Source organism: Eleginops maclovinus, chromosome 3 (assembly GCF_036324505.1).
Source record: "Eleginops maclovinus isolate JMC-PN-2008 ecotype Puerto Natales chromosome 3, JC_Emac_rtc_rv5, whole genome shotgun sequence".
NCBI classification, from domain to species: domain Eukaryota; kingdom Metazoa; phylum Chordata; class Actinopteri; order Perciformes; family Eleginopidae; genus Eleginops; species Eleginops maclovinus.
This window is the reverse complement of record NC_086351.1, coordinates 9,571,341-9,593,706: the sequence shown is the minus strand read 5'-3', so window position 1 is coordinate 9,593,706 and position 22,366 is coordinate 9,571,341. Positions and strand designations below refer to the sequence as shown.

At 40.4% G+C, this 22,366-nt stretch overlaps 3 protein-coding genes across 4 annotated transcripts; 1 reads left to right on the top strand and 2 right to left on the bottom strand.

Annotated features, from left to right (window-relative positions):
• Positions 1–284: 284 nt before the first annotated feature.
• On the bottom strand, positions 285–4,095 carry zgc:92606 (uncharacterized protein LOC100000242 homolog). The gene is made up of 5 exons (XM_063879262.1): positions 3,888–4,095; positions 2,506–2,595; positions 2,186–2,264; positions 1,343–1,461; positions 285–756 (listed from the first exon to the last, which is right to left on the bottom strand). The coding sequence occupies exons 2-5, from the start codon at positions 2,593–2,595 to the stop codon at positions 691–693; spliced, it is 354 nt and encodes a 117-aa protein (XP_063735332.1). The 5' UTR covers positions 3,888–4,095; the 3' UTR covers positions 285–690.
• A 407-nt stretch (positions 4,096–4,502) lies between these two features.
• arhgef5 (Rho guanine nucleotide exchange factor (GEF) 5) lies at positions 4,503–15,746 on the bottom strand. 2 transcript variants are annotated; one of them, XM_063879201.1, is made up of 15 exons: positions 15,263–15,746; positions 11,045–14,728; positions 10,343–10,388; positions 10,127–10,176; positions 8,996–9,366; positions 7,874–8,034; positions 7,600–7,752; positions 7,385–7,514; positions 7,180–7,254; positions 6,975–7,064; positions 6,420–6,562; positions 6,122–6,265; positions 5,943–6,013; positions 5,319–5,423; positions 4,503–5,195 (listed from the first exon to the last, which is right to left on the bottom strand). In XM_063879201.1, the coding sequence occupies exons 2-15, from the start codon at positions 14,709–14,711 to the stop codon at positions 5,053–5,055; spliced, it is 5,349 nt and encodes a 1,782-aa protein (XP_063735271.1). In that variant the 5' UTR covers positions 14,712–14,728; positions 15,263–15,746; the 3' UTR covers positions 4,503–5,052. The 2 variants fall into 2 exon arrangements, with proteins under 2 accessions (XP_063735271.1, XP_063735272.1); XM_063879202.1 differs by having other exon boundaries at positions 11,684–14,728; positions 15,263–15,745.
• Positions 15,747–17,654: 1,908 nt separating this feature from the next.
• Positions 17,655–22,357, top strand: m6pr (mannose-6-phosphate receptor (cation dependent)). The gene is made up of 7 exons (XM_063879243.1): positions 17,655–17,958; positions 18,577–18,749; positions 18,942–19,111; positions 19,334–19,443; positions 19,659–19,789; positions 19,885–20,011; positions 20,617–22,357. The coding sequence occupies exons 1-7, from the start codon at positions 17,953–17,955 to the stop codon at positions 20,737–20,739; spliced, it is 840 nt and encodes a 279-aa protein (XP_063735313.1). The 5' UTR covers positions 17,655–17,952; the 3' UTR covers positions 20,740–22,357.
• Positions 22,358–22,366: the final 9 nt, after the last annotated feature.

Sequence of the window (22,366 nt, the reverse complement as noted above, 5' to 3'; positions counted from 1 at the left end):
TAAAAAAAAGTGTCCGGTGTGTATGACTCATCTGATCAGTAAAGACAAAATACTTCGCTCTATTTTTGTGCTTCCCTTAAATCACATGGATCAAGTGGCCTTCTGTGTATGTATTTTTCGCAGCGCATTTTGTCAAAATCACACTATTTTATGACCGAGATTTTGATTCAAAAATATTTAACTACATACTACTGTATATACTCATAATACAAATCATATGAATCCTTTTTTTTATTGACATCCAAACCACAGATGTTGCAAAATGAGACACACATACAAAATCAGAATATGCATTTTCATTTTTATTTTCCACAAAAGTTTATGATATTAATTTACAAAAAAACAACAAATATTTGCATTAAATACAGATGACTGAGAAAGAATAAGAGAGATCCCTCAACATCATTTCATTAACCTCCTTTTTCGATGCATTCATTCTTTCTAATCAAAATAACTTGAAGTGTACTAAAATGCATTAAGCTCACCTGGAAATACTGACGAAGGTAAACCCTATCGGCGACCATGTGTGCCTTGTGCCAAGACTTTCTTTCACCATGTGCTGTAGTTACTTATCAAAACTAATATAGAGAATAATAGTTGTGTGAAGCATTACAAACAGCCTTAGACAGCCTCGCTCTCTCACTCTCTCTTTCTCTCTCTCTCTCTCTTTCACCAGTCTTTTGTCCTCACTCAGGCACCGTACACACTCTCATTACTGTAGGTCATGTAGAGAAACAGGTCCTCTTCATGGTGCTCCTGGAACACAACAAAAAAGGGGGAAATAAATAATTCAGCATGACAATGGTACTTGAGAAAGAACAGACTAACTAACACACTCACCCTTACCTCATAATTGATTATTTGAAGCTTCTTAAAAATGTTATATCCACCTTTTCTTTAGATAAATGACCCTGAATTTGAGTTGAAGTTACATTAAAATGCTTTTTTTGCCACCCAGAAAGCTACAGGTTTGAGTTTTAATATGATCATGTCAGTATTTTCTTTATTGTGCAAAAGGGTTATTACTATCAGGTATCACTTGACATAAAGTCTAAGCAGATCTGTTCAGCATGGAAAATATTTTTTGAGCTGACTGCTTTCATTTATGTAGCTGTAAGCAGGCTAACGTACTAAATTACTCCAAAAGTGGACAGTAATCTACAAATGTAGGTAAATATCCTTATACTTTGATATATGTATATAGTGTGTGTGTGTGTGTGTGTGTGTGTGTGTGTGTGTGTGTGTGTGTGTGTGTGTGTGTGTGTGTGTGTGTGTGTGTGTGTGTGTGTGTGTGTACTGTGTGTGTACATGTGTGTACATGTGTCTGGACGGGTACAGTTACCTCATATACAGCAGAGAGAGGGGAGCTGGATGGGGGAAGGGAGTTGTTGACGAAGAAGAAGAGTGCCTCCTCTGGTCTCAAAGACACACGCTGACGGATCAGGAAGCACAACTGGCCCACTAAAAAAAAGGAAGATGGGTCAGCTGGGGTCTCACTCAGTGGTTTCACATAAAGAGGAAGGAAACAGAGGACTGGGAAATGACCGTTACACTGTTCAGTCTTCTCTTGGTGAGAGTCCCACCAAGAGAAATAAGAAAGCTAAAAACCCAGATTATGCAGTGACACTATCAGGCTGAATCCTGAACAGTTTCCCTTAATGTGCACCTATCAGATAGACCTTGTTCACAGCAAGACATGTTGACTTAGCAGGAGACACATTAAATACGGATTATTTCTCAGTAAAAGCCGAATGGGACGAGATATTTTATTTTTACAATAAACACATTGTGTTGTGCTTTAAATGGTAGAGAGGAGAAATATAGGGCATGATTAAAAATACAGGATCGTAGCACGTTAAAAACATCAGACTCACACAATGTTGCTATATTTGTTTATCCTTTATTTATGCACCTTGTGTTTTTTTACCCCATTCTTTTTTATTGTTTTATGTTACTTGACAATATCTAATGTAAATTATTTCGGTATGTTGCACGTTAAATGAGTTTTAAGCATAAGCTTTTCCTGCTGTCCGAGTGTTTGCTATAAAAAAAGGCTTTACACATTTAGCTGACCACCATAACTGAAATTGATCCCGACAAAGACCTGATGATTGCCGGATGTGATGAGTTACATGACAGAATCTAACTGGGATTTAAAGCTTTTGCAATAGTTTGTGTGTTTCACCTGTTAAATCTGAGGGCACCAGGTATTTCTTCTTGTCCAGTTCAGGGGCTCGTGACCTCGGGGACTTCTCCACAATGATCTGGTTAAAAACACCAAAAAGTAATCAGCCATATTCCAAAATCTACACAACAACAAAAACGTTCACATTACTTTACAGTTGCAACCTGTTTAAAAATGAATATGCTTATTATTTTATTAGGATAATTGGCTTTAAGAGATTGTGGTTATTTTGATGTACAAACATAACACATCCTAAGCCAGTTTAATACATTATAGGTCACCAACAGCAGATGTAACATGTTATCCAGATGTATACTGACCGGTATCTTGTCAGGATGCTTGGCCCGAACCCTCTCTCCCTCTGCTCTCCTCACCTCTAGTGGTACTGAGCGCTGGTACTGACTGCTCATCTGTAAACAAGAAGGCAAGAAAACATGAAGTCCTTCACAATAGCATTATTTACAAAGCAGACAAAGAATACAAACGAAGGCTGGCGTCACCAATCAGTGTCTTCGGTCAACAAGTGATATGACCACCTAAAGAACACAGAGTTGTTTGATGCATGATGAGATCAGGCCTGCTTTAATCACGTGTACTTCTACCTCTTTGTTATCTTTGTGAGTACTATTGTTTTCAAATGCTTTCGTAACCAGTCATCAAAATTGTTTGCAATTATTTTGTTGTTCATTGAAACAAATTGCTGGGGCATCAATTTGACAATTTAACTTAGCGATTAGTCGAAAATATATATATGCAGCTATTTTGAAACATGATTAATCAATACAAAAAAATGTAATGGAGAAGGAAAACAATCTCTCATATATAAAATGACTGGATTATGATCAGTGGTGGAAGAAGTACTCTTTACAACTTGTCAAAATACTCCATTAGAAGTAAAAGTCCTACATTCTTATGGAAACTACAGAAGTATTATCACTTATTACTTAATGCATCAAAAGTGCTAATTCTGCAGAAAAATGTCTTCCATATCTGATATATTATTACATTATTCAAATTGTTGTATATTGTATAATTTTACTTTTTGTGACACAGTTAGTCCAGTATGACTACATTTTAGATTTTAGAGATGCATTATGGTAAAAGTGTATCAAGTTTTTTTTAATGCGAAATCTGAAAGGTAATTAATGCTGTGTTAATAAATGTAATGGAGTAAAGTTACATCATGTAAATACTCAAGCAAAGTAGAAGTACTTCGAAAAGTGTACTTTGTTACTTTCCACCACTGGTGCTCTTACACAACAAGAACCCCAAATACCCGCCACTGTTTACCACGCTAGGTGTGGGTGGAGCAAGCAGCAGAATATCGAGTAATAATCATTTTTTTACTGAATATCGAAAATTAGAGAATCTGTTTTCTCCCTATACATTTCACATGCAGATTGTTATGGTCACGATGTCAGTTTCTGTGTTCACGGTTGTTTTGGTACTCGTGCAGTAAGGGCCACGTCACTTCAGACAACAACATCGAGATCAGCTGACTCGCCTTCCTACTGTAAAACAATAACAAACTAACAAAGCGAATCGTTGGGATTACCTATGTGACAACGTCACTTCATATTAATGTGTAAATTGTGTTTTTATTGGCGAACTGAATCCGAAATCAGCCGTTTACTGTGCTATATAGCTACAAATGCTAACAGCTGCAAATAACACATCGAAGAAGACGTTACTGTTCACATACCTTTGAAAAAAGAGACACACTGGTTTCACTAAAAACACGAGAAATCCAGATTCACTTTGCTGTTACCTTTGGTCGTCACGTTTCTAAATGGTTAGCTAGAAGAGACGGTCATGCTTATAACGCACAGGGACACTTTAGATTACGAAGATGTCGACTGGTCTCCTGAACGAAAACAACAAATACTGCAGAGCACGCCCAACATCTATGTGACCAATCAGAGACGAGTGCGTTGATTGACACAGGAGAGGGTCCATTTAGAGGGAAGCAAAGGTAGGGTTGCTGTGCGTTTATTGGATGACTACTGTAGTCCCGTTTCCCGACTGACTGCAGAAATAAACAATAGCAGCCCCTTAAAAATGGGCCAGGCCGACGTAGTGGTCACGCCTAAAGGCCAGGCTACGTGCATTATCTGTACTGTTCTTTTTCTTCACAGCTAGTTCAGACTGTTCTCTGACTTGATCCAAGGGCCAGAAACGTGCCAGTAATCAGATGTAGAGCAAGGCTTCTTGAGAACGTGAAACATTGCTGCTGATGCACATTTGACCCATGTTTGGTCCAAAACAGCTAGTTTCTATGATGAAAAACAATAATCCACAGCTCTCTTATTAAAGCATGTACATTTCCATAAGTGATTTTATTCAAACAATCTGTATTTTTATGAAATGTTTTCACCGTGTTTGCTCTGTACATCTTGGAATCGTCTCATATATTTTTGCATGATTTCTGTTAGCTCACCTGCATGCAGAGGCCAACTTTCTAAACAGACATGCAACATACACTCAACTCTTTGTTCTCTTCAATATACACATATAATAATAGATTTTCAAACACAGCATTTCTTTGAAAAAGGTGATTTCCCTTTCAACGTTTTTTTTCTTAAAACACTGGTCTATTGATGTATTGCAGCACACACACTTTTCTGTAATGTGCTGTAGTTAAGTCAACACAGCTACATGTGCTAAATGTCTTTCAGGCAGGCCTCTTAACCCAAAATCGTATTGCGATGCATCCTACAGCATTTCAGTTGCTGCACTTTTGCAAAAAAAATTACAATGACAGAAATCCCCATCATGAGCACTGAGTGTCAAAAGATTTCCAACTACTCAAAGTCTTCTCCTTTTTGTTGTATTCCAGGGCGTCCCCTTGTCCAGTTTGAGTGTCCTGTTCAAACTTCAGCTGTGGCTGTTGTCAGTTTGATGGCATCTGAAAGGTTGCGTTGCCGGACTTTAGAGTTAGTTATGGTTTCCAAATGTGAATCTGGCACCCATCCACGATGCCGATCGGACAGTCTGGTCCCCTCTACCCAATCTGGAAGGGAAAAAGGATCCAACAAAAAGTGAATTAATGTCTATTCTCTAATAATACCAGGTTGCATATATTGCATGAGTGAACAGGGAATGATGGAGAAGTTGGATAGTGAGATAGACTTACGGTCGCTGCTTTGTTGGTGCACTAGAATGATGTCAGCTTTTTCCAACGAAAGCTCATCAGGCTGATGGCCAACAATGGCCCGGATACACTGCATCTGTGTAAAATCTGTATGGATAAAAGAGGAGAGAAGTCAGACCTAAAATCATAACAATTAGCAGATCAATACAGCTTTGATCTGCTTTGAGCTACTGCTAACACATTAAACTTCGTGGCAGGATCATCTGGGCCTGCAAAAATCGCGCTGCACTGACATTTTCACCACTCTACTGTTATATTTATTTTTATTAGCACATATATTTTCATGCTATCATGTTATTCCCAATACATAAAAAACATACTGTCGTCATTTTTGATTGAGTCTCTGAATATAGGTGTAAATTTGTTAAAATAATGTCAATTTATTTGCTGAACAAAAACAACAAACTACACTTTGTGTACTTTCACAATGCAGTCGTTGCTAAAGATGCAAAATAATTATGAGTTTTAAGTTTTTGTAATCAGAATTTACAGGACACGAGAGAGTATAACATTGACTGTTTTTAATTCAGGGAATGAGGTAGGGGTATCAGAGAGTTTTTAACCAATAATGGGCACTTTGTAATCAAACCAATTAGCATATTTCACCTTCTGCGGCAGAAAAATCTATTTCAGGATGAGGCCGGGAGAGAGCAGATATCCAACGTAGCTTATCACTCCTGAGGGTAGAAAAAGCAAAGATGGGTGAGTCTTCTGCCATTTTCTGTTTACTTTGTGACATGACCACTGAAACGTAGACATTCCCTGCCACTGTTTCAGTCTCTTACTCTTTGTCTGTCCGCAGCAGAAGGGCTCTGTTAGTCATATGCAGCCGGAACAGGTTCTTCTGGAGGGTGTGCAGTTTGACACGACAGTTCTCAGCACGCAGGTCAGATACGGGAGAGTGGTCTATAACTGTGAACCTTCCACCTCTGGAAACAGAAGAAAACCACAAAAGAGAAATGAGATGGCGGAAGGACAAACTGCGATAAGATTGAAGGAATGATAAAAGACAGCGGATATGCAGAAAACAGGATGTAGCTTATAGTAATGACCTATTTAACCAATACTGATTTGTTGACTCACTCTTTTTGAAGGGAAATCAGCAAATAGTCATTGAATAGGTGCAAATAAATATTCCTCTCTGTATCCTTTAGAGAGAAATCCATCAGTTCAGTGACCAGACCTTCACGCACCATCCTCCGAGACTGACTGATCAGAGGAAGAGTCTGTGGCAACACAAACACACAGGAAGAAGAGACACAAGACAGCATATTTTTATTTTTGACTGTCTGAGTGAGATAATATTTTTGTAAAATGATCAAGCTCAAGGTTGTGGTGGTCAGTTGTTTAATTGTCCTACAGACTGTGGCTTTCAAGTGAACTATTTCAATGACAATAGAGTTAACTTCATCTACTGATAAAGACCATGTTGCAGTTGAAAAGCTAGTAAGTGAACCTTGACGTACGATCATTTTGTAAGATAGTTGTTATATTCCATAAAACCCAAAGACATTACATTTGTATTGCTTGAAATGATGGATGAAATAAATGCTTGGATATGAAAAGAGTGATGAAATGGAAAAAAGGAAATCAGTGATGTGCAAATATTAACAGCATGTTAATCAAAATGTGACTTACCCTGCACTCAAAGCCCACTTTAGCACTGAGAGAGACCAGAGACTCAATGCTTTTCATCTGAGTGATGCTGTCGTTACTTTCTTGAATCAGCTAAAGAAGAGGTATATGAAAGAGGCATAGTTTTGTCACAAAGCAGTTCAACACATCTAGGATAATATGTAACATATCCAACTTTAATTTACACAGAATAAGTATATTTCTGTACCTTCTCCAGAAGTTTCAAAGCTTTGATTGCCTGAGTTGCCTCTGCAGTGCCAGGAGTTGTTCTCTTCACGATGTTCTGTGGAAAAAACAATGTGCGTGTGTTAAAGAGACATACAGGATTGAACATGTTGTGAACCATCAACATTGCTGTTTGAGAAATGTTCTCACACACACGTACGCAAACTCACACTCACACACATACACACCTGGACCAGCAGCCTAATTCTTATGATCCTCTGGAAGGGGAGGACGAGGAAGGAACGAAGAGGGAGCCTCTGGCAAACAGGACTCCTCTCTAATTTTTCCACTATCCGTCTGAACCCTGGATTCTCCTCCCTGAAAGAAAAAGTTAAATTGAAAGTCCAGACAGATACACACTGTACAGACTATTAGAACACAAACGCTTGACTGAATGTCTCACATGAGTCTCTGGTAGGTGGCGTCCTGATAGGACTGGTTGGTGAGGTAGGGCACATAAACCAATTTGAAGCGCTGACAGTGCCAGGCGATGATATCACACACCGTGAAGTGAAAGGTATCGGATTCAACACGCTCCTCCAGCTTTGCTAAAAAACTAAAAAAGACACAAATCATGAGTTTATTTCTAGAACATATTTGTAAAATCGCACAACACAAGAAGTCTTGATAATATTCAGATACAGAACTTGCTCTGAATAATGTTAAACATTTCTGACCTGTGGCTGATGGCCCGAACATCAGCGAGCCGGGAGAAGAGCCAATTCCTATCCTGACTTGCTAACAGCGCCCCTAACTGTTTGGACTTGACAAAATGTTCAACAACAATGTCCAAGCTCCGGCAGTACGAGGCCTCTGAGGTCACCACCTCAAATCTCACCTAAAAGGGAAAATAAATGAAAAAAGATCAGAACGTTGAGTAGGTGCCAACTCGGCAGTAAATCATATAGTTAATAAGAAGTGTCAGTTATCTGAAGACTGGGGCATTTTGACAAGGATGTGACTAAGTAGGGAGGTAAATTTCGCAATGAGAAGAAAAGTTCAAGCCCAGACAGAAGTCGTTAATATAGTTCAGGGGAAAACAACCATGATGCCAGAGAAACACAACACCCTGACACAATTATATATTCAGAGTAGGACACTCCTCTGCCACTAAAAAGTGGATCACTGGGAGGGATATTCTGAGATGATGCAAGTACAAATATTTCACGTGAATTTTACAGTTAGAGGGCTGGGTTGATATCCGAGTAGTGTCATTTCACAGAAGTCAAAGTGAAAAAAAAGGAAGTTATTTTGCATATATAATATATAGATTATATATTTTTAAACTGAAAATTGGACACACATTTTTAGCTATAAATGTAGCCGCTCTAATCATAAGTTACAACCTTTTTGTAACTTGTGATTTTCCTTCTTTCCTTAATCCTATACAGATTAAGGAAGAAGGAAAACAACTGTTGGTAAAGTGAAGATAATTAACAGTATTAAACTAAAAACGACCCCTCAGCTTTGGAACGACCTGCCTGAAGGGAGAAGGCTCTTAGAATCAGTGACTTTGTTTAAATCACTTATTTTTTTGAATTATTTATTTATTTGTAACAAGTTTTGTCTTGCTTTGGGCCTTACTTTTTGTTGTGGGTGTTCGTATTAATGATAATTGGGGTCTACATAATTTCACTGAGGTGGGAAACTTGATCCAGTCACTTTCCAAAGAAACTTGGCTGGATGGAAAATCACTGCCTGAAGTTACTGACACCATGTCCTTCTCAATAAAACTTTATGAAAAATGTTCTGCCACAAAATAGTGACTACCCTTTCAAATTTGAAGTAAGATGTGTTACCTCCTGCAGTCGCCTCTGGTCATCTGTGAGCTCCACCAGCTCAACACTGTTCCTGACGCCCGGCAGCTCACGCCACAGAGAGGCCGACTGTGTGAGAGAGATGGAGAGACGTGGGGAGGAAGGCCTGCCTTCATGCTTTGGAGGCTCAGGGAGAGGCAAGCTTTTGACACTGGTGATGGAGTTTGAGTGGGACAAGGAGTGGGGATGTGGAACAGGAGGTATGGGCGGAAGAGGTCTGCGGGCAGGAGGGGGTGAAGGAACAGGAGACCGCGGAATGTCCTCGCACACTGAGATGACATTGGAGCCAGCCTGACGCAGGATCTCAATGTTCTGGGCCGCTTCATTGTACTGCTGGTATAACTGGGCAGCATCTGGGAGAAAGAGATGATGTGAGAAAGAGAAAAAGCAGAAGAGAAGAGGGCACAACAGAGATAGAAAGGGGGGCAGAAAAAATGAAAGCAGAGGAAAGAAGACAAATGCTTTTGCCAAGAGAAGCTGTTTGCATTCGACATTCCTTTTACATGTACTTGCCGGAATGCAAATTTGCAGCGCAGCTGCTTTCGCTTCAAGTGAAGAGATACTAATACTTGCAGAAACCTGTCTCTGGCTTGCATAGACACACATTTATAAACAGCACGTACGCATACACTCCTGCCCCATGTATCGCAATATCCATTTGAATCATTGTCTAAGCGACAAACTGCCATTTATGAATACAATTAATGTGAAATGGTGTCAACAGAAAACTGCTCTCAGGTTTCCTTTGATTTGTGAATTTCATTTTCTTTCTGAGCCAACATCAGGGTAAGAGATGAACGGTAAGTGAGCCTGTATTTACACACAGAGATGAATCACACCAACTGAAGGGAAATGCTCAACTGCGTCATGCTTTTTCTCCACATCAGCAAGAAGAGATATGATCTGGAGACACGTCAATTTGCCATCTACATGGCCTTTTGTAATAATTAGTCAACAAATTGAAGTTTGTGATAAAAAAGAAAACAAGTCTAAAAAAAAAAAAGTGATACGCAACAGCCCATATGTAATAGCAGTTAAGAAATACAATACGTTTGATTTTGGCCCAAGACACCATTATAGTATTTTTAAGCACAAATTTAAAAAAATACTCACTGAAAAACTTTGAATTCCTTTTCCGTCTGTCGATTGTGTCCAAAACATTTCTGCAGTGCAAAGAAAGACAAAAAATAATGAATAATCATGAGGACTCGTGGAAAGAAGTGACACTTTTGCAATAAATATACAGAAAAAGCAATGTATATATATATATATATATATATATATATATATGCATGTGTGTGTGTGTGTGTGTGTCATTGTTTTACTTACCTCAGCTCTACTTCTCCCCAGCTTTTGCTTCGATCATCCTCATCATCTGGAATAAAAAAGTATCCATTTGTCGAAACGTTATACAACAGCATACTCCCTGACTATGCTCTGATTAATTTACCATGAACTACAAGGACAATTTGGATGAACGAATTAAAAAAAACAAAATCAAAATAAATAGGTAATAAATTAAATAAATAATTAGTTCAGTTAGTATCCGTGCTTCGATAAGCTATAGCATAGATTAGTTTGTTCCAATAATTCGAGCTTCTTGTGTTATGTCTCAAAGCAGACTCTACTCCAGCCTTTTAACACATGCTTCTTATTTCCCTCCCTCTCCACCGCCACCTATCTCCACCCACTACCTGTACTCTAACCACAACACTGTGACGCAGTTTCCAGTTTCATGTAATGTAATGGGATCAGATCAGTGCACTGATGTTGTGTATTACCAGATGTCTATATTAGATTACTAGGTTGTTTGGTGTAACGACGGAGATAAGCAGGAAACTCTCAGACGGATATGACCAGATTAAAATGCCTGATCAAAGTCTTAGTGAAAAATCAAGTCTTACGTCATTTAAAAGACTCTCTGATGCCACTTTAGCCTGAAGTACTTTGATTGAATAAGATGATTGTTTTTTTAAATGCTGATGGAAGAGAAAGGAGAATTTGTCTCCCTCCTCCATCTTCTGTCTTTACCTGTTGTAGAGAATATTCTGGTTCTGCGATCCCTTCCATTCTCTTCATTTCTTCTTTCAGTGGTTTTACGGATTCCCCTTCTTCTCATTCGAGCCTCGGGACCCAAATCCCGAAAACTGCAGCTGCTCAGCACAGTCCCCCCTACTTTCGTTGGCTCTGCCACCACCTCTCCTTTTTCACTATCCCCCTCAGTTTCCTCTCCCACCTCCTCTACAGTAGCACTCTCTTCAAGATCCTCTCCCTGCCTTTCTTCTTCACTTTCCCTCTTTTCTCCCATTCTGTCTTCCCCCTCTCTGGAGAGATCCAGGAGGTCAGACTCACTATCATAATTAAGAATAGGGCAGCTGTTAGGCTTGTACAGCGTGTTGCTCACAGTTAAATACATCTCCACCTCCTTATCTCGGCTTGTTCTTTCCATATCACATGGGATAACGTTATCCCCTGTCTCTTTACTAATTATCACCTCTACTGCTGCCTTTTCTGACTGAATGTGATCAGACGGTTCAGTTACTATGTCCATGCTTAGATCAACCTTCCCTTCTGCGTCTAACACTGTGTCATCATGAGTGTATGCAGTTGTGTCACCATGCATAGAAGTGAACTGGTCAGCATGCATGTCGGCTTGGCCTTGCATCATACCTCTCAACTCCTCCACCCCCACTGGTTCCTCCTCCTCCAGCTCTGGCTCTGAGTGTTGTTCCTTACTCAACTGGAGAACAGGCACGCGCACAGTCCCTTGTACAACCTCCTCATGTTGTTTCATGTTCTTGTTGGCGGTCTCCAGCTGGTTGACCCCTGGTTGTCCAAGATTAGCTTCATCAATGATATGTTCCTCCGAGTGTCCCAGGATCTCCCACAACACATTTTTAGCCCATTTAAGATGGGGGGCTTGGGAATGTCGCTTGGGCTCCTCGGACATGCTCCATGCCCCGCTCATTCGGATCCTAATGGCCTCCACCTCTTCTGGACTCATTGCTTCGGTGTTAATCCCATCCAAGATAGGTTGAATTTGTTTAAAGTTCACTTGGGAACCAACCTCACTGTAGGGATTGCTGGGGAGCTGCAAATCTAGCTCCTGCTCTTCTTCCACCCCTTCTTTATTTTTATTTCTCCACTCTTGGAGGAGTTTTTCAGTCTGCGATTCTCTTCTTATGGCTCCTATTTCTGCATACGGGTGCTCCCCTTTGCTCCTCGTCTCCCCTCCAGCCTCTCTGTATCGGACATTCACTTCATTTGTGTCTTCTGAGGCTGGCCTTTCCTTCCCTGGCATGTCACATTCACTCTTCCTGTTTGCTTCCTGGTTGTTGATGACTGGTTTTTCATAATTTCTAATCGGACGCAAGCCATCATCCTGTGTGGCTTCATCACAACTCTCCATATTTGGGTTGTGTCTTTCCTGTCCTCCCATGTGATCATCTTGTGACGGTGACATCTTGCTGGTGTCTGACCTGGGCAAAGTTTGCCCAATCACACAGAAAACATACTTTGGCTTCTTCTCCTCCTCTTCATCCACCCCCTCCTCCTTTCCCATTGTCAATCCCCTCTTCTCTTCCCCCTCACGCAACTTGATGCCATCATGTGAACTTTCCAAGAACTCCCGACAGTCCTCAAACTCCTCTTCTTCGTCTTCCTCTCTCTCATCCTCGTCATCTCCGCCGCTGGACAAGGTCACAAAGCCATCCTCTCCTGACTGTACTCTGTCTCTCTCTCCACTCCACCCTGTCTCATAATCTTTTTGGGCCCTATAATGTCTCCCCCCATCTTCTTCTCTGTCACTCTCTTCTGTGTTAAGCGTCACACTCTCTCCTTCTGCGTCCCTTCTCTGTCTTCCTTCTTTCCCTCTATCATTGTTAGACATCCCTCCCTCATCTCTTTCTCTCCAGACTTCACTCATGTCCTCTCCATCTACACTAACACCCTCACTCCCTGTGTCCCCCTTGCTCCTATTCCTCCCTTCACGCCTTCCTCTATTACTGCTTTCGGGCAAGTATTTGTCATATGGTTCCTCTGTTACTCGCCGTCCCTCTCTTTCCCACTCAGCCTGTGACTCCAAACTTCCATCTTCATATCTCCTCCTCTCTTTCCCCCTTTGTCTGTCCACTAACTCATCCTTCCTATTCTTGTCCCTCTGTGGCTCTAACCACATCCTTCTCTGCCCTGTCATTTCTCCCCTGTCTCTCTCTTGTCCCTCACTTCTTGTTTGCCTGCTTTGATTTCTTTCAGCACCTGGATTTCTCTGGTCTTCTGCATCTCTGTCACTCTCTTTACCTGACTCCTCAAAACTGTCTTTGTCTCTGCCTCTCCTGTATCTTATGTCACTGTCCATGTCGCTGCTCCACTCCCCGCTGCTCTGGGCTCGTGGGGGCACCCGAGGGGCCGTCTCGTTTTGGGATATGCTTCTACTGCCTGTCATATCATCCCGGCTTGGATCAGCCTCTCTTTCCTTTGTTTCCCTGCCACGATCTCTGTATCTGTCCTCCTCCCTCCTGTCATCCTTCAAGTCTCTCACACTTTCTTTCCCTCTGTCTCCCTCCCTGTCCACTCTCCTGTCAGCCTCTCTGTATCTCTCTGTATCTTTCTCCCCTCCCTTCCTCCTGGTTCGATACGCTTCTCGGTCCCTGTATCTATTCCTGTCCTCATCCCTGTATCCTTGCTTGTCTCGATCTTTATCCCTCTGTGTTTTGCCCTTGTTGTCCCCCTCACTTTTGCTGTGGTGATATGTCAACTCCTGTCTGTGTTTGATCCTAACTCTTTCCCTCTTTCGCTCTATCTCATCACTGTCTCCTTCACTCCTAGTATCCCTCCTTCCCTCTCCCCTATCAGAGTACATTTCTCTCTCTCTTCTTCCGTGCGCAGAAGGCACCCTGACCTCCCTCCCTCCCTTGTTAGGCTCTAGCTTTTCCCTTTTCCTAGCTGCATCCCTCTCTCTTCTGTCACGTGAATTATCCCCTTCTCTTCTCCTGTCTTGAAAAACTGCATCAGGCTCCAGATATCTTTCCATCTTTCGTGATCTATCATCTTCTATAGGTCTTCCTACAGTTCTATTTGTTCCCTCTTCCTTTCCCCTGCTTCGGATCTCATCTCTTTCCTTCTCCCTGTACCTCTCTCTCTGCCATGTCCTATCTCTTTCTCTCTCCCAGTCATCTGGCTCTCTCCTCGGCCCATCTCTCTGTCTTCTTTCCTCCCTCTCTTTGTCCAACTCCCTGGTGGGTGCTATTCCTCTGCCGCGATCTGGGCTGCTTTTTCTTATCCTGGGAAATGTGTCGCCTTTCTTCGTCCCCCTTTCTAGCTCTCTCAAACTCTCCTTCTCTACACTAGATAGTGGCCTCCCATTTCTCCTTCTGTCGTCTTCCTGCCTCCTCACTCTTTCTGTCCTCTCTTTTTCTCCCTCTCTTGGCCTTGGTGCAGGAGCTCTGTCTCTTTCAGAGTATCTATCCCATGGATCCATACTTTTGTATCTTGTTTTGTCCCTCATTTTCTCTGCCTCTCGCTCCCTCCTCCTGTCTTCCTCCCGGTTGCTGTCTCTCTCTCGCTCCGACTGGGCAGTCATTGCTGGCCTTGGGCTTGGATCCTGGGAGATTCTTCCACCTGGCTGAAGCTTGCGTTCAGATGTGTTGATGTTAGTTAAAGTGTCAAAGAGCGTACAGCTTGGCCTTTTAGTCCCCATTTTCTTATTTGGAGAACCTAAAAAGACAGCAACAGTCCACATGATCAATAAAGAAATCAACCTTTGAAAGTTAGATAACTTCAGGTATAGAGAGATCAATGAAAGGCAGGTCAAATTAAGCAATATGAAGGAGGTCTACAAACTGTAGCTTATAGGTAATGTCACAGAATTGAGTAGAAGTATTCTTAAAAACTATAATTCATTGACATTACTGCTCCCTTTGACACATACTCATAGCTGCAACAATAAAGCTGTGTTCCTTTACGTTATTTAGTCAAGTACAATAAATATGGCACTATAATACTTTTACACTTGAACAGTATTCCAGAGAAAAAAGGTGACACCCTGTTACAGTTCTCAAAGAATGCAGCACAGACTTGCAATGCACAGCATACGAAGAGAAGTCTTTCAGAAAGCGAAGGCCTGTGACACATAGGCACGGCATGTAACATGTAAACCACAACTAAGCTGGACCTAACTCTAACTGAGCTCAAAACAGGAGCAAGTTAGAAAAGAAGTGTTCATATAAAATCCATGATAAAGCCACTCACCTGAATGTAGTATCCTGGGGAGATCTGAGGTCTCCCCTTAGGGTCCAGTTCAGCTCAAAAGCATAGGATTGCACAACACACAATCATTTACAACTCGCATTGTTCAGGTGACGATACAAATGTTATGCTCCTTGTTTTCAAACTCATCAAAACTACCTTTTTCCTCTCAGTACTTTAACTCTTGTGAAACACTTAATGTTTACGCCTGAGCTCTCCTTACTTTTCCCTCTTGCTGCCTCTCTCTGTCTCTCCCCTCCTTCCTCAAATTCCCAAACAAGTCTGAACAGATTGACACTTATCTTTCCCCTCCTCCTTCCCTCTGTCTTGTCCTCTCAGTGGTTGCAGCTGAACAGAAGGATCTCTAATAAATCAACTTAAAGTCTTTCCACTGCTTTAGATATTTCCCCTCCCTTCTTCTACTGTCGATGTGATCTCCTTTGTGGACCCCCCTGGCGCATAAAGTACAAAACTCTCTCCTGCCCCATTCTTCTCTAGCAACACTCAGGAAGTAAAACTCCTTGGTGTCTGTGTCTTGAAGCAGCGATTGGTTGATATGCAGTAGCAGGGTGTGTCTGCAGCACACACACAGCCAGGTAAGGTAAGGGCTGTGAACATACAAGAGAGAGTGGGGGAGGGGAAACCGAAAGTAAGGAGAGCATACAGTTTGGTGGAGAGCTCAGTGAGGCCTATAAAAAACATCCCTACATTCCCCTGAGAGGTAGTAAAGAGGGGAATGAAAGGGGAATACAAACACTAACTTATGATTTAAAACAAAAAAAACATTTAGAAGTCACAGTGGGAGAAACCAAGGAAGGGGCTTTAACAAGGGTGATCTGCGAATGATTTTGTTTAACAATGACTGATTTACTATGTTGATTGATTGCAGATAAAATGTCTGGAGTACCACAACTCTTCATTATCTTTACCAAATAAAGAAAATAACACCCAACTGTGATTGCTTTAACACTTACTTGTTTCTTTGTTTTGTGGCATTACTTTGACATCAGATTTGTACTACCTAAATTCTACATGATTCCGATTTGTACTCAATTCATATGAATGCAAGCTATTCCTCACATAGCTTACTATATGTTTTATCTTTTGGAGCATTAACTAAGCACACTTTTCTTTGCACTGTAGCAGGAACCTTCTTTCAAATCTTTCAAAGTTTTCTGGTGCTTTTTTTTGGTTTATTTTCACTAGGCCATGAGGTGCAAACCTATATTGTTGCACTTTAAAATGCCAATATCGTAAAATGAACTGAACTCTACTGTCTCCTCTTTCATAAAGTAGGGATATTCATTTCTCTTAGGCTGTTGAGAAAGAAAATATGTTGCAATGCACACTAAAATATCTTCCCATTGATTATTTATTTTACTCTTTCTCAACGGATATCACAATGTTGGGTTGCATTTATAAAGCAAACACACTGAGGAATGTTTATTACCTTTAATCTTATCGTTTTAAATATTGATTAAAAGTAGAATGAGGCATTGTTGCAGGGAAATCAATCAGATCAAACTCCTATCAGGTTAAAGGTTGTCTTGTATCCTGGCCCTAATTTGAAACATTTTAGCCACAGACTTTATACAAAATACTTATTGCAATAGATGCTTCGAATTAAAACAGTAAATGAATATACACTTGGGTCCAGACTGAAATTTCTCAAAATCCATTGAACGGATTTGCCTGGAGTTGTGTACATTGAAAACACTGCTGACTTAGGTTATTCTAGTCGGACTGGACCTGGATCCGGACAGGTAATGATTTCCTGTTATCCAGAGAGATATTTCAACATCTAAGCTACATGCTTCAATAAACCACCATTTTTGATCAGACAATCATGACCCCCAGATAATCAATTGAAGTGACTTCCTGACGTTTCAGTACAATTATAGCTTTGTTAATTTCTTTCCCGTTCCAATGAATATTATCTCACTCTTGTGTAGCGCTGGATTTATGTTTATAAAGGCCATAAAACAGTATAACATAGACAGACAGGCAGGCAGACAGACAGACAGACAGACAGACAGACAGACAGACAGACAGACAGACAGACAGACAGACAGACAGACAGACAGTTATGTCATTTTGGAATTACAATGTTATTTTCATGTTTACATTAATATAATAAAGTCACTGATAAGCGACAGGCTTCCATAATCTGGAGATGCAATTAATACATGATGGTAACATATTTTTGCAGTGGTTCGGGCAGCGTTGACAGATACAATGCTAACTGTACAGACAAGATGCCATGCATAAACTCTTCCCGTTCCCAGCTCTGTGTATCTGTCTGCTGTCAGCTGATGCGGGTGTGAGGGGGATTCAGGCGCAGCTCATTGGTCGCGCTTCATTTGCACGGTCACATGTGCGCGTGTGTTTAGTTTCACTTCCGCAATAAGCTGTGTGTACTTCGTTAGCCTCTTGGAGACCCGTGTTTCACTCATTTTTGAGAATAAGCGCGTTTAATATCGAGGACAGAAACAGCGTGCAGCTAAAAACGTTCCTTTAGATGTGATGAGTTCATGTATATTTACTTTATTGTTTCTGCATAACAACACAGCAGCTTTATTAAGTGGACCAGGAAGCGACGTTAGCGAGAGGAAGCTCATCAACGTTGGCTACATGTTTAAACAAAGCTGTAACTAACAAAGAAGCTGTGCCCGCTTTTTACAGTAGAAGAAGTCATGAAGGTAGGTGCACAATGTAGCCATAACTTAATCCTTGCTTCTTTTTTGGAGGCATCTTTGTAAAGGACCGTGAATCCTCTGGAAAGTTTTTGCCTCATGCGCACATCAACAGATATTGTGCATGCACATGTCGATTCTGTCGATTTACAACCTAATTACCCCATTACACGATTAGTTTATACAGTTCCAAAACTACGGGGCGTTTTTGTTCTTTCCGTGTTGTTTTATTTCCAGGAACCTGACGATTATCTTTGTGTTTATTGGTTAGAGTCATTTATTATAATTTCCCAGGGCCTACAATAATGTATTCAAATATTTTCTTCTATGTTGCAAACCGTATTTGTCAGTTAAATATAAGATATGACAAATACGTGCTGTAAATGTCCTTTGCAATTTTAATTGTAGAACAACTTGAATAATCTGATAATCAGTCGACTCAATCATCTCAATCCAACTCTTTCCTACTAATATATAATGTTACTGTGTTACAGTATAAAGCATGGGAACATATCAGATGTACAGTTTCCATTGTTTTATATTTTATGTTACCACATTATCTAAAACTTATTTCAAATGAATGATAACAAATGTCAATCATTCCTCTCATGTGACATCTGCCAGTTGGTGTACAGTCACGATGTAGGGCCCTTCCTGGTGTGGACCCTGGTGGTTCAGCTGGCACTCTGCGGCAGTGGGGTTTACGCCGCGGACGGTACAAAGAACTGTAAACTGTTAACAGATTCTCCCTCAGAACGGAAAGCCCTTGACCGACTAGAGCCACTCGCCCATACAAAGTAAGAAGTGACTCTACTGTTTACTGTCATATTAGGCAGCATCAATATGATTTTATATTTTTTGGATTGCCGATAATCCATCAAACATCAACTTGTTGAACATGCAAACTGGTCATGTTAGAAGCATTGAGACTGATGTATCCTGTTTCAGATGTTATTAATTGTTTGTTAAATGTTTTCTCATGTTGACAGCTTTACAGCATTGACCGAGAATGGAACTGAGAGTTACACATACGTGTTCCAGTTGTGCGGGGATGCAGGGGGGATTCAAGGAGCTGGAGTTATTCAGTTTGAAACCAAGAAAACTGAAAGTAAACCAACAGTGATTGGCATGTATAATGCAACAGAGGCCATTGGAGGAAGTAAGTCTTAAAATATAAGGATAACACTCAAATTTACCCTGACTTTGTGTGTAAATATAAACCATTTGTGAATTGGAAGGTTGGAGAATTGCATTATGTTTGAAACAATATATGAGCATATGACCAAAAATGCTTAAGATTTGTTTTCTCATGGGATAAACCAAAATTCTTAGGGTGATTTAGATCTGCATTGTGTGTTTTGACATTTTGCTGCCCTTGCAGGTGACTGGGTGATGTTGATCTACAAAGACGGCGACAGTTATGATGGCCACTGCTCCAAGGAAAGGAGAAAAGCCATGGTCATGATCTCTTGTGACAGGACAATAAGTTCGGTAAACAAATGCAAACTTTAACAACACCAAATATGTGTTTTAGGTGTCCGTTGTAAAGTAACATGATCAAGGAGGACATAACCACATACTCTACAAAGGGACTTATAATGCTGTGGAACAGTGTTTAACAACCGCTGCATGGCCCCTTTACTCTTTTCTTTATTGTGTTACTTGTAGGCTATTTACCTTTGTGTAATTTACCATCTCACACCCAGGACAAGATGAAAGTGGTGCTGGAGGACAGGCAGAGGAAGCAGGAATGTTTCTACCTGTTTGAGCTGGATTCCAGTTCAGTGTGCCCACCTATTGAATCCCACCTCAGCACTGGCTCCATAATACTCATCATGTGCGTAAATATACTCTGTAATAACACAAAAACTCTAATGTCAAAGCATACAATATTATGAATGAATAGTGATTGTAGGCCCTCTCTTCTTCCAGTGGTCTCTGTCTCCTGGCTGTTTATCTCCTGGGAGGTTTTCTCTATCAGCGACTGATTGTTGGAGCCAAAGGAATGGAGCAGTTTCCCAATTATGCTTTTTGGGTGGAGGTTGGCAATATGACAGCGGTAAGCCTACTGCAAATGATACATATCTTCATTAAAGGGAAAGTTTGCCACCTTTCACGGGGAGTAAAATGTAGTCAATTAAAGTAACACATTCCTTAGTGTGTGTTTATATTGACTTAGAGAGTATTTATGTCCCACAATGCATTGTGTTCTATTATCTTTTGCCTGTACAGTTTCTGCAGGCTATATTCTAGTCTAACAGCTAATGCAGACGTAGCTCCGGTCTCTTATGGCTTCACTGCTATTGTCATATACTCTAGATAGAATACATTACAAGCGAAGGGAAAATTGATTCTCTATTTAAAGCGGGTTAAAGTGTATTCATGCCGCCTGTCTAGACAGAGACAGACAAGAATTCAAAACTAAAATAGTATGTAGTTCTTCATTGCATCCAACTAGATACATTTTATGTCAAATGACGTAGTTGCAGTTGCAAACGTACCTTGTCAATTAAATGCAATGAGGAACTTGTTGCTTCCATCGACTTCATTTACCTTTAACACCTATTGGAAAACCAGATAAAAGGTGCCAAATGTTCCCTTTTTAAAAGATCACGCTCGTGTGTCTTGTTCGTTTTAAATTCATAAACTTTACACCTCCTACAGGATGGTTGTGACTTTGTGTGCCGGTCACGAAATCGTGAGGAGGCCCCGGCTTACAGAGGAGTGGCAACAGAGCCATTAGAAGAGGAGCCAGAGGAGCGAGACGACTGCTTACTACCTATGTGACATCCATATGTCAGGAATGGGACAGACATGTTCACTATGTGACACGGCATACTTTTTCTCAAGCTTCAGGTTATTGGTAGACACAAGTCTTGTTTTTCTTGTGCTGGTTTAGGTTAGGACCTGTCAACTCTTTGCTTGTATTCAAAACCTGTGCCTAAGGCAACTACTGTGTGATCTGCTTGTCACTTAGGAGGGCATGTCACGCATTGGGCTGACCGACATGTCTGCTCTTACCATACCCCATGCATTTCCTTCAGCTGTTTGCTGTCAAACAAGTGAGTGATTCATCCAAGACTACAAAGTGACAATAAAGACTGACACTTCAATGGAAAATTGGCACAAAGGGGAGAAGTTAAGGAGTTGGGTTTCTGATTTTAACTCAATGACATATTGATCGTCTTTTTCCGCTTAGCTAATGATTGATCGTTGTTTTTTTAAATCAGTGCAGGTTGCAGCAAGCTGTTTTTTCTGCGTCATGGTTCTGCATTGACAGTTGCAGGTTACAAAACACGAGTGCTTTTGCTTGTGTCATTTGGCTTTAATCAGCTTGTTTTTGTGTTTTAAAAGTAATATGAAAATGTTTAATGTTTAGTTCTGTTACTATGTTCGCACCCTTGCTACAAAGGTAGAAATCACTGCAGAAACCACAGCTTGACTGAACTTGAATTTAGCATTTTCTTTTCTTACACATTGCTAATGTCTACCTAACATTTCCAGCTTTCTGACTGACATCCAGGCTAACTTACATCTTACGTTCTTCTCAGAAAGGTCAACCTTTTCTGTTTAGTTGATGTGATAAACTTACAAGTTTGGTGTATAACTAAGGAATCCTACTATTTATCAGTGAATTATATCTGAAATCACTATTGTTGGCTGTTAATGCTACTACACAGTGATGGATATTTAGAGGGATATTAATTCTGCTATTCATAATGTATGATTTGAAAAAGTATGGTTTATATCTACATGCATTTTCAAAGTAATATAACATTTGCAGCAGAGGAACAATATTCATACTCGCAAAAACATTTAATTAGAAAACGTATATTTGGTAAACACCAAATGCACACAGACTAACACTATGAACAGTAAACAGCCCCCTTTTCTTTTTTTTTAGGAGGATAAAGCTGCAATGTAAGCACTTCATTTCCTATAAACTTTCGGCATTCAAGTTTTTTTATGGTTGTATAAATGTTACAGCTCTGAGTATAAAATAATATGATGGTTATGTCGAAATGATGTTAAAGTTTCAGTTGTGAATTAAATTACCATATTGTGAGAGAGCGCACTTAAGTTTGTTTGTTGAATTGTTTATTTTTCATCATTTGCTTTTTGTGTTTAATGGATTGACATTTTTTTGCTTGGTTTGGTGAAGTCTGGTGGAAATGGTCACTCCTGTGGATGTAGTGAAATTACCAACCTCTAGATTGACATATAGCCGTTTTAGTTCAAGCATGATTTCCAACCATCAATCTTTCTGTTTGTTTCTTAAATGAAACATGAAAGTAGCATATGTGTGCCGGTTGTAGTGGGGAAATAAGTGCACACACGTGTACTCATCACCTCTGGAGATTAAATGAATGTAAAATGTTTTAATAAAAACATTTCATGCACAGTACTTTTTTAT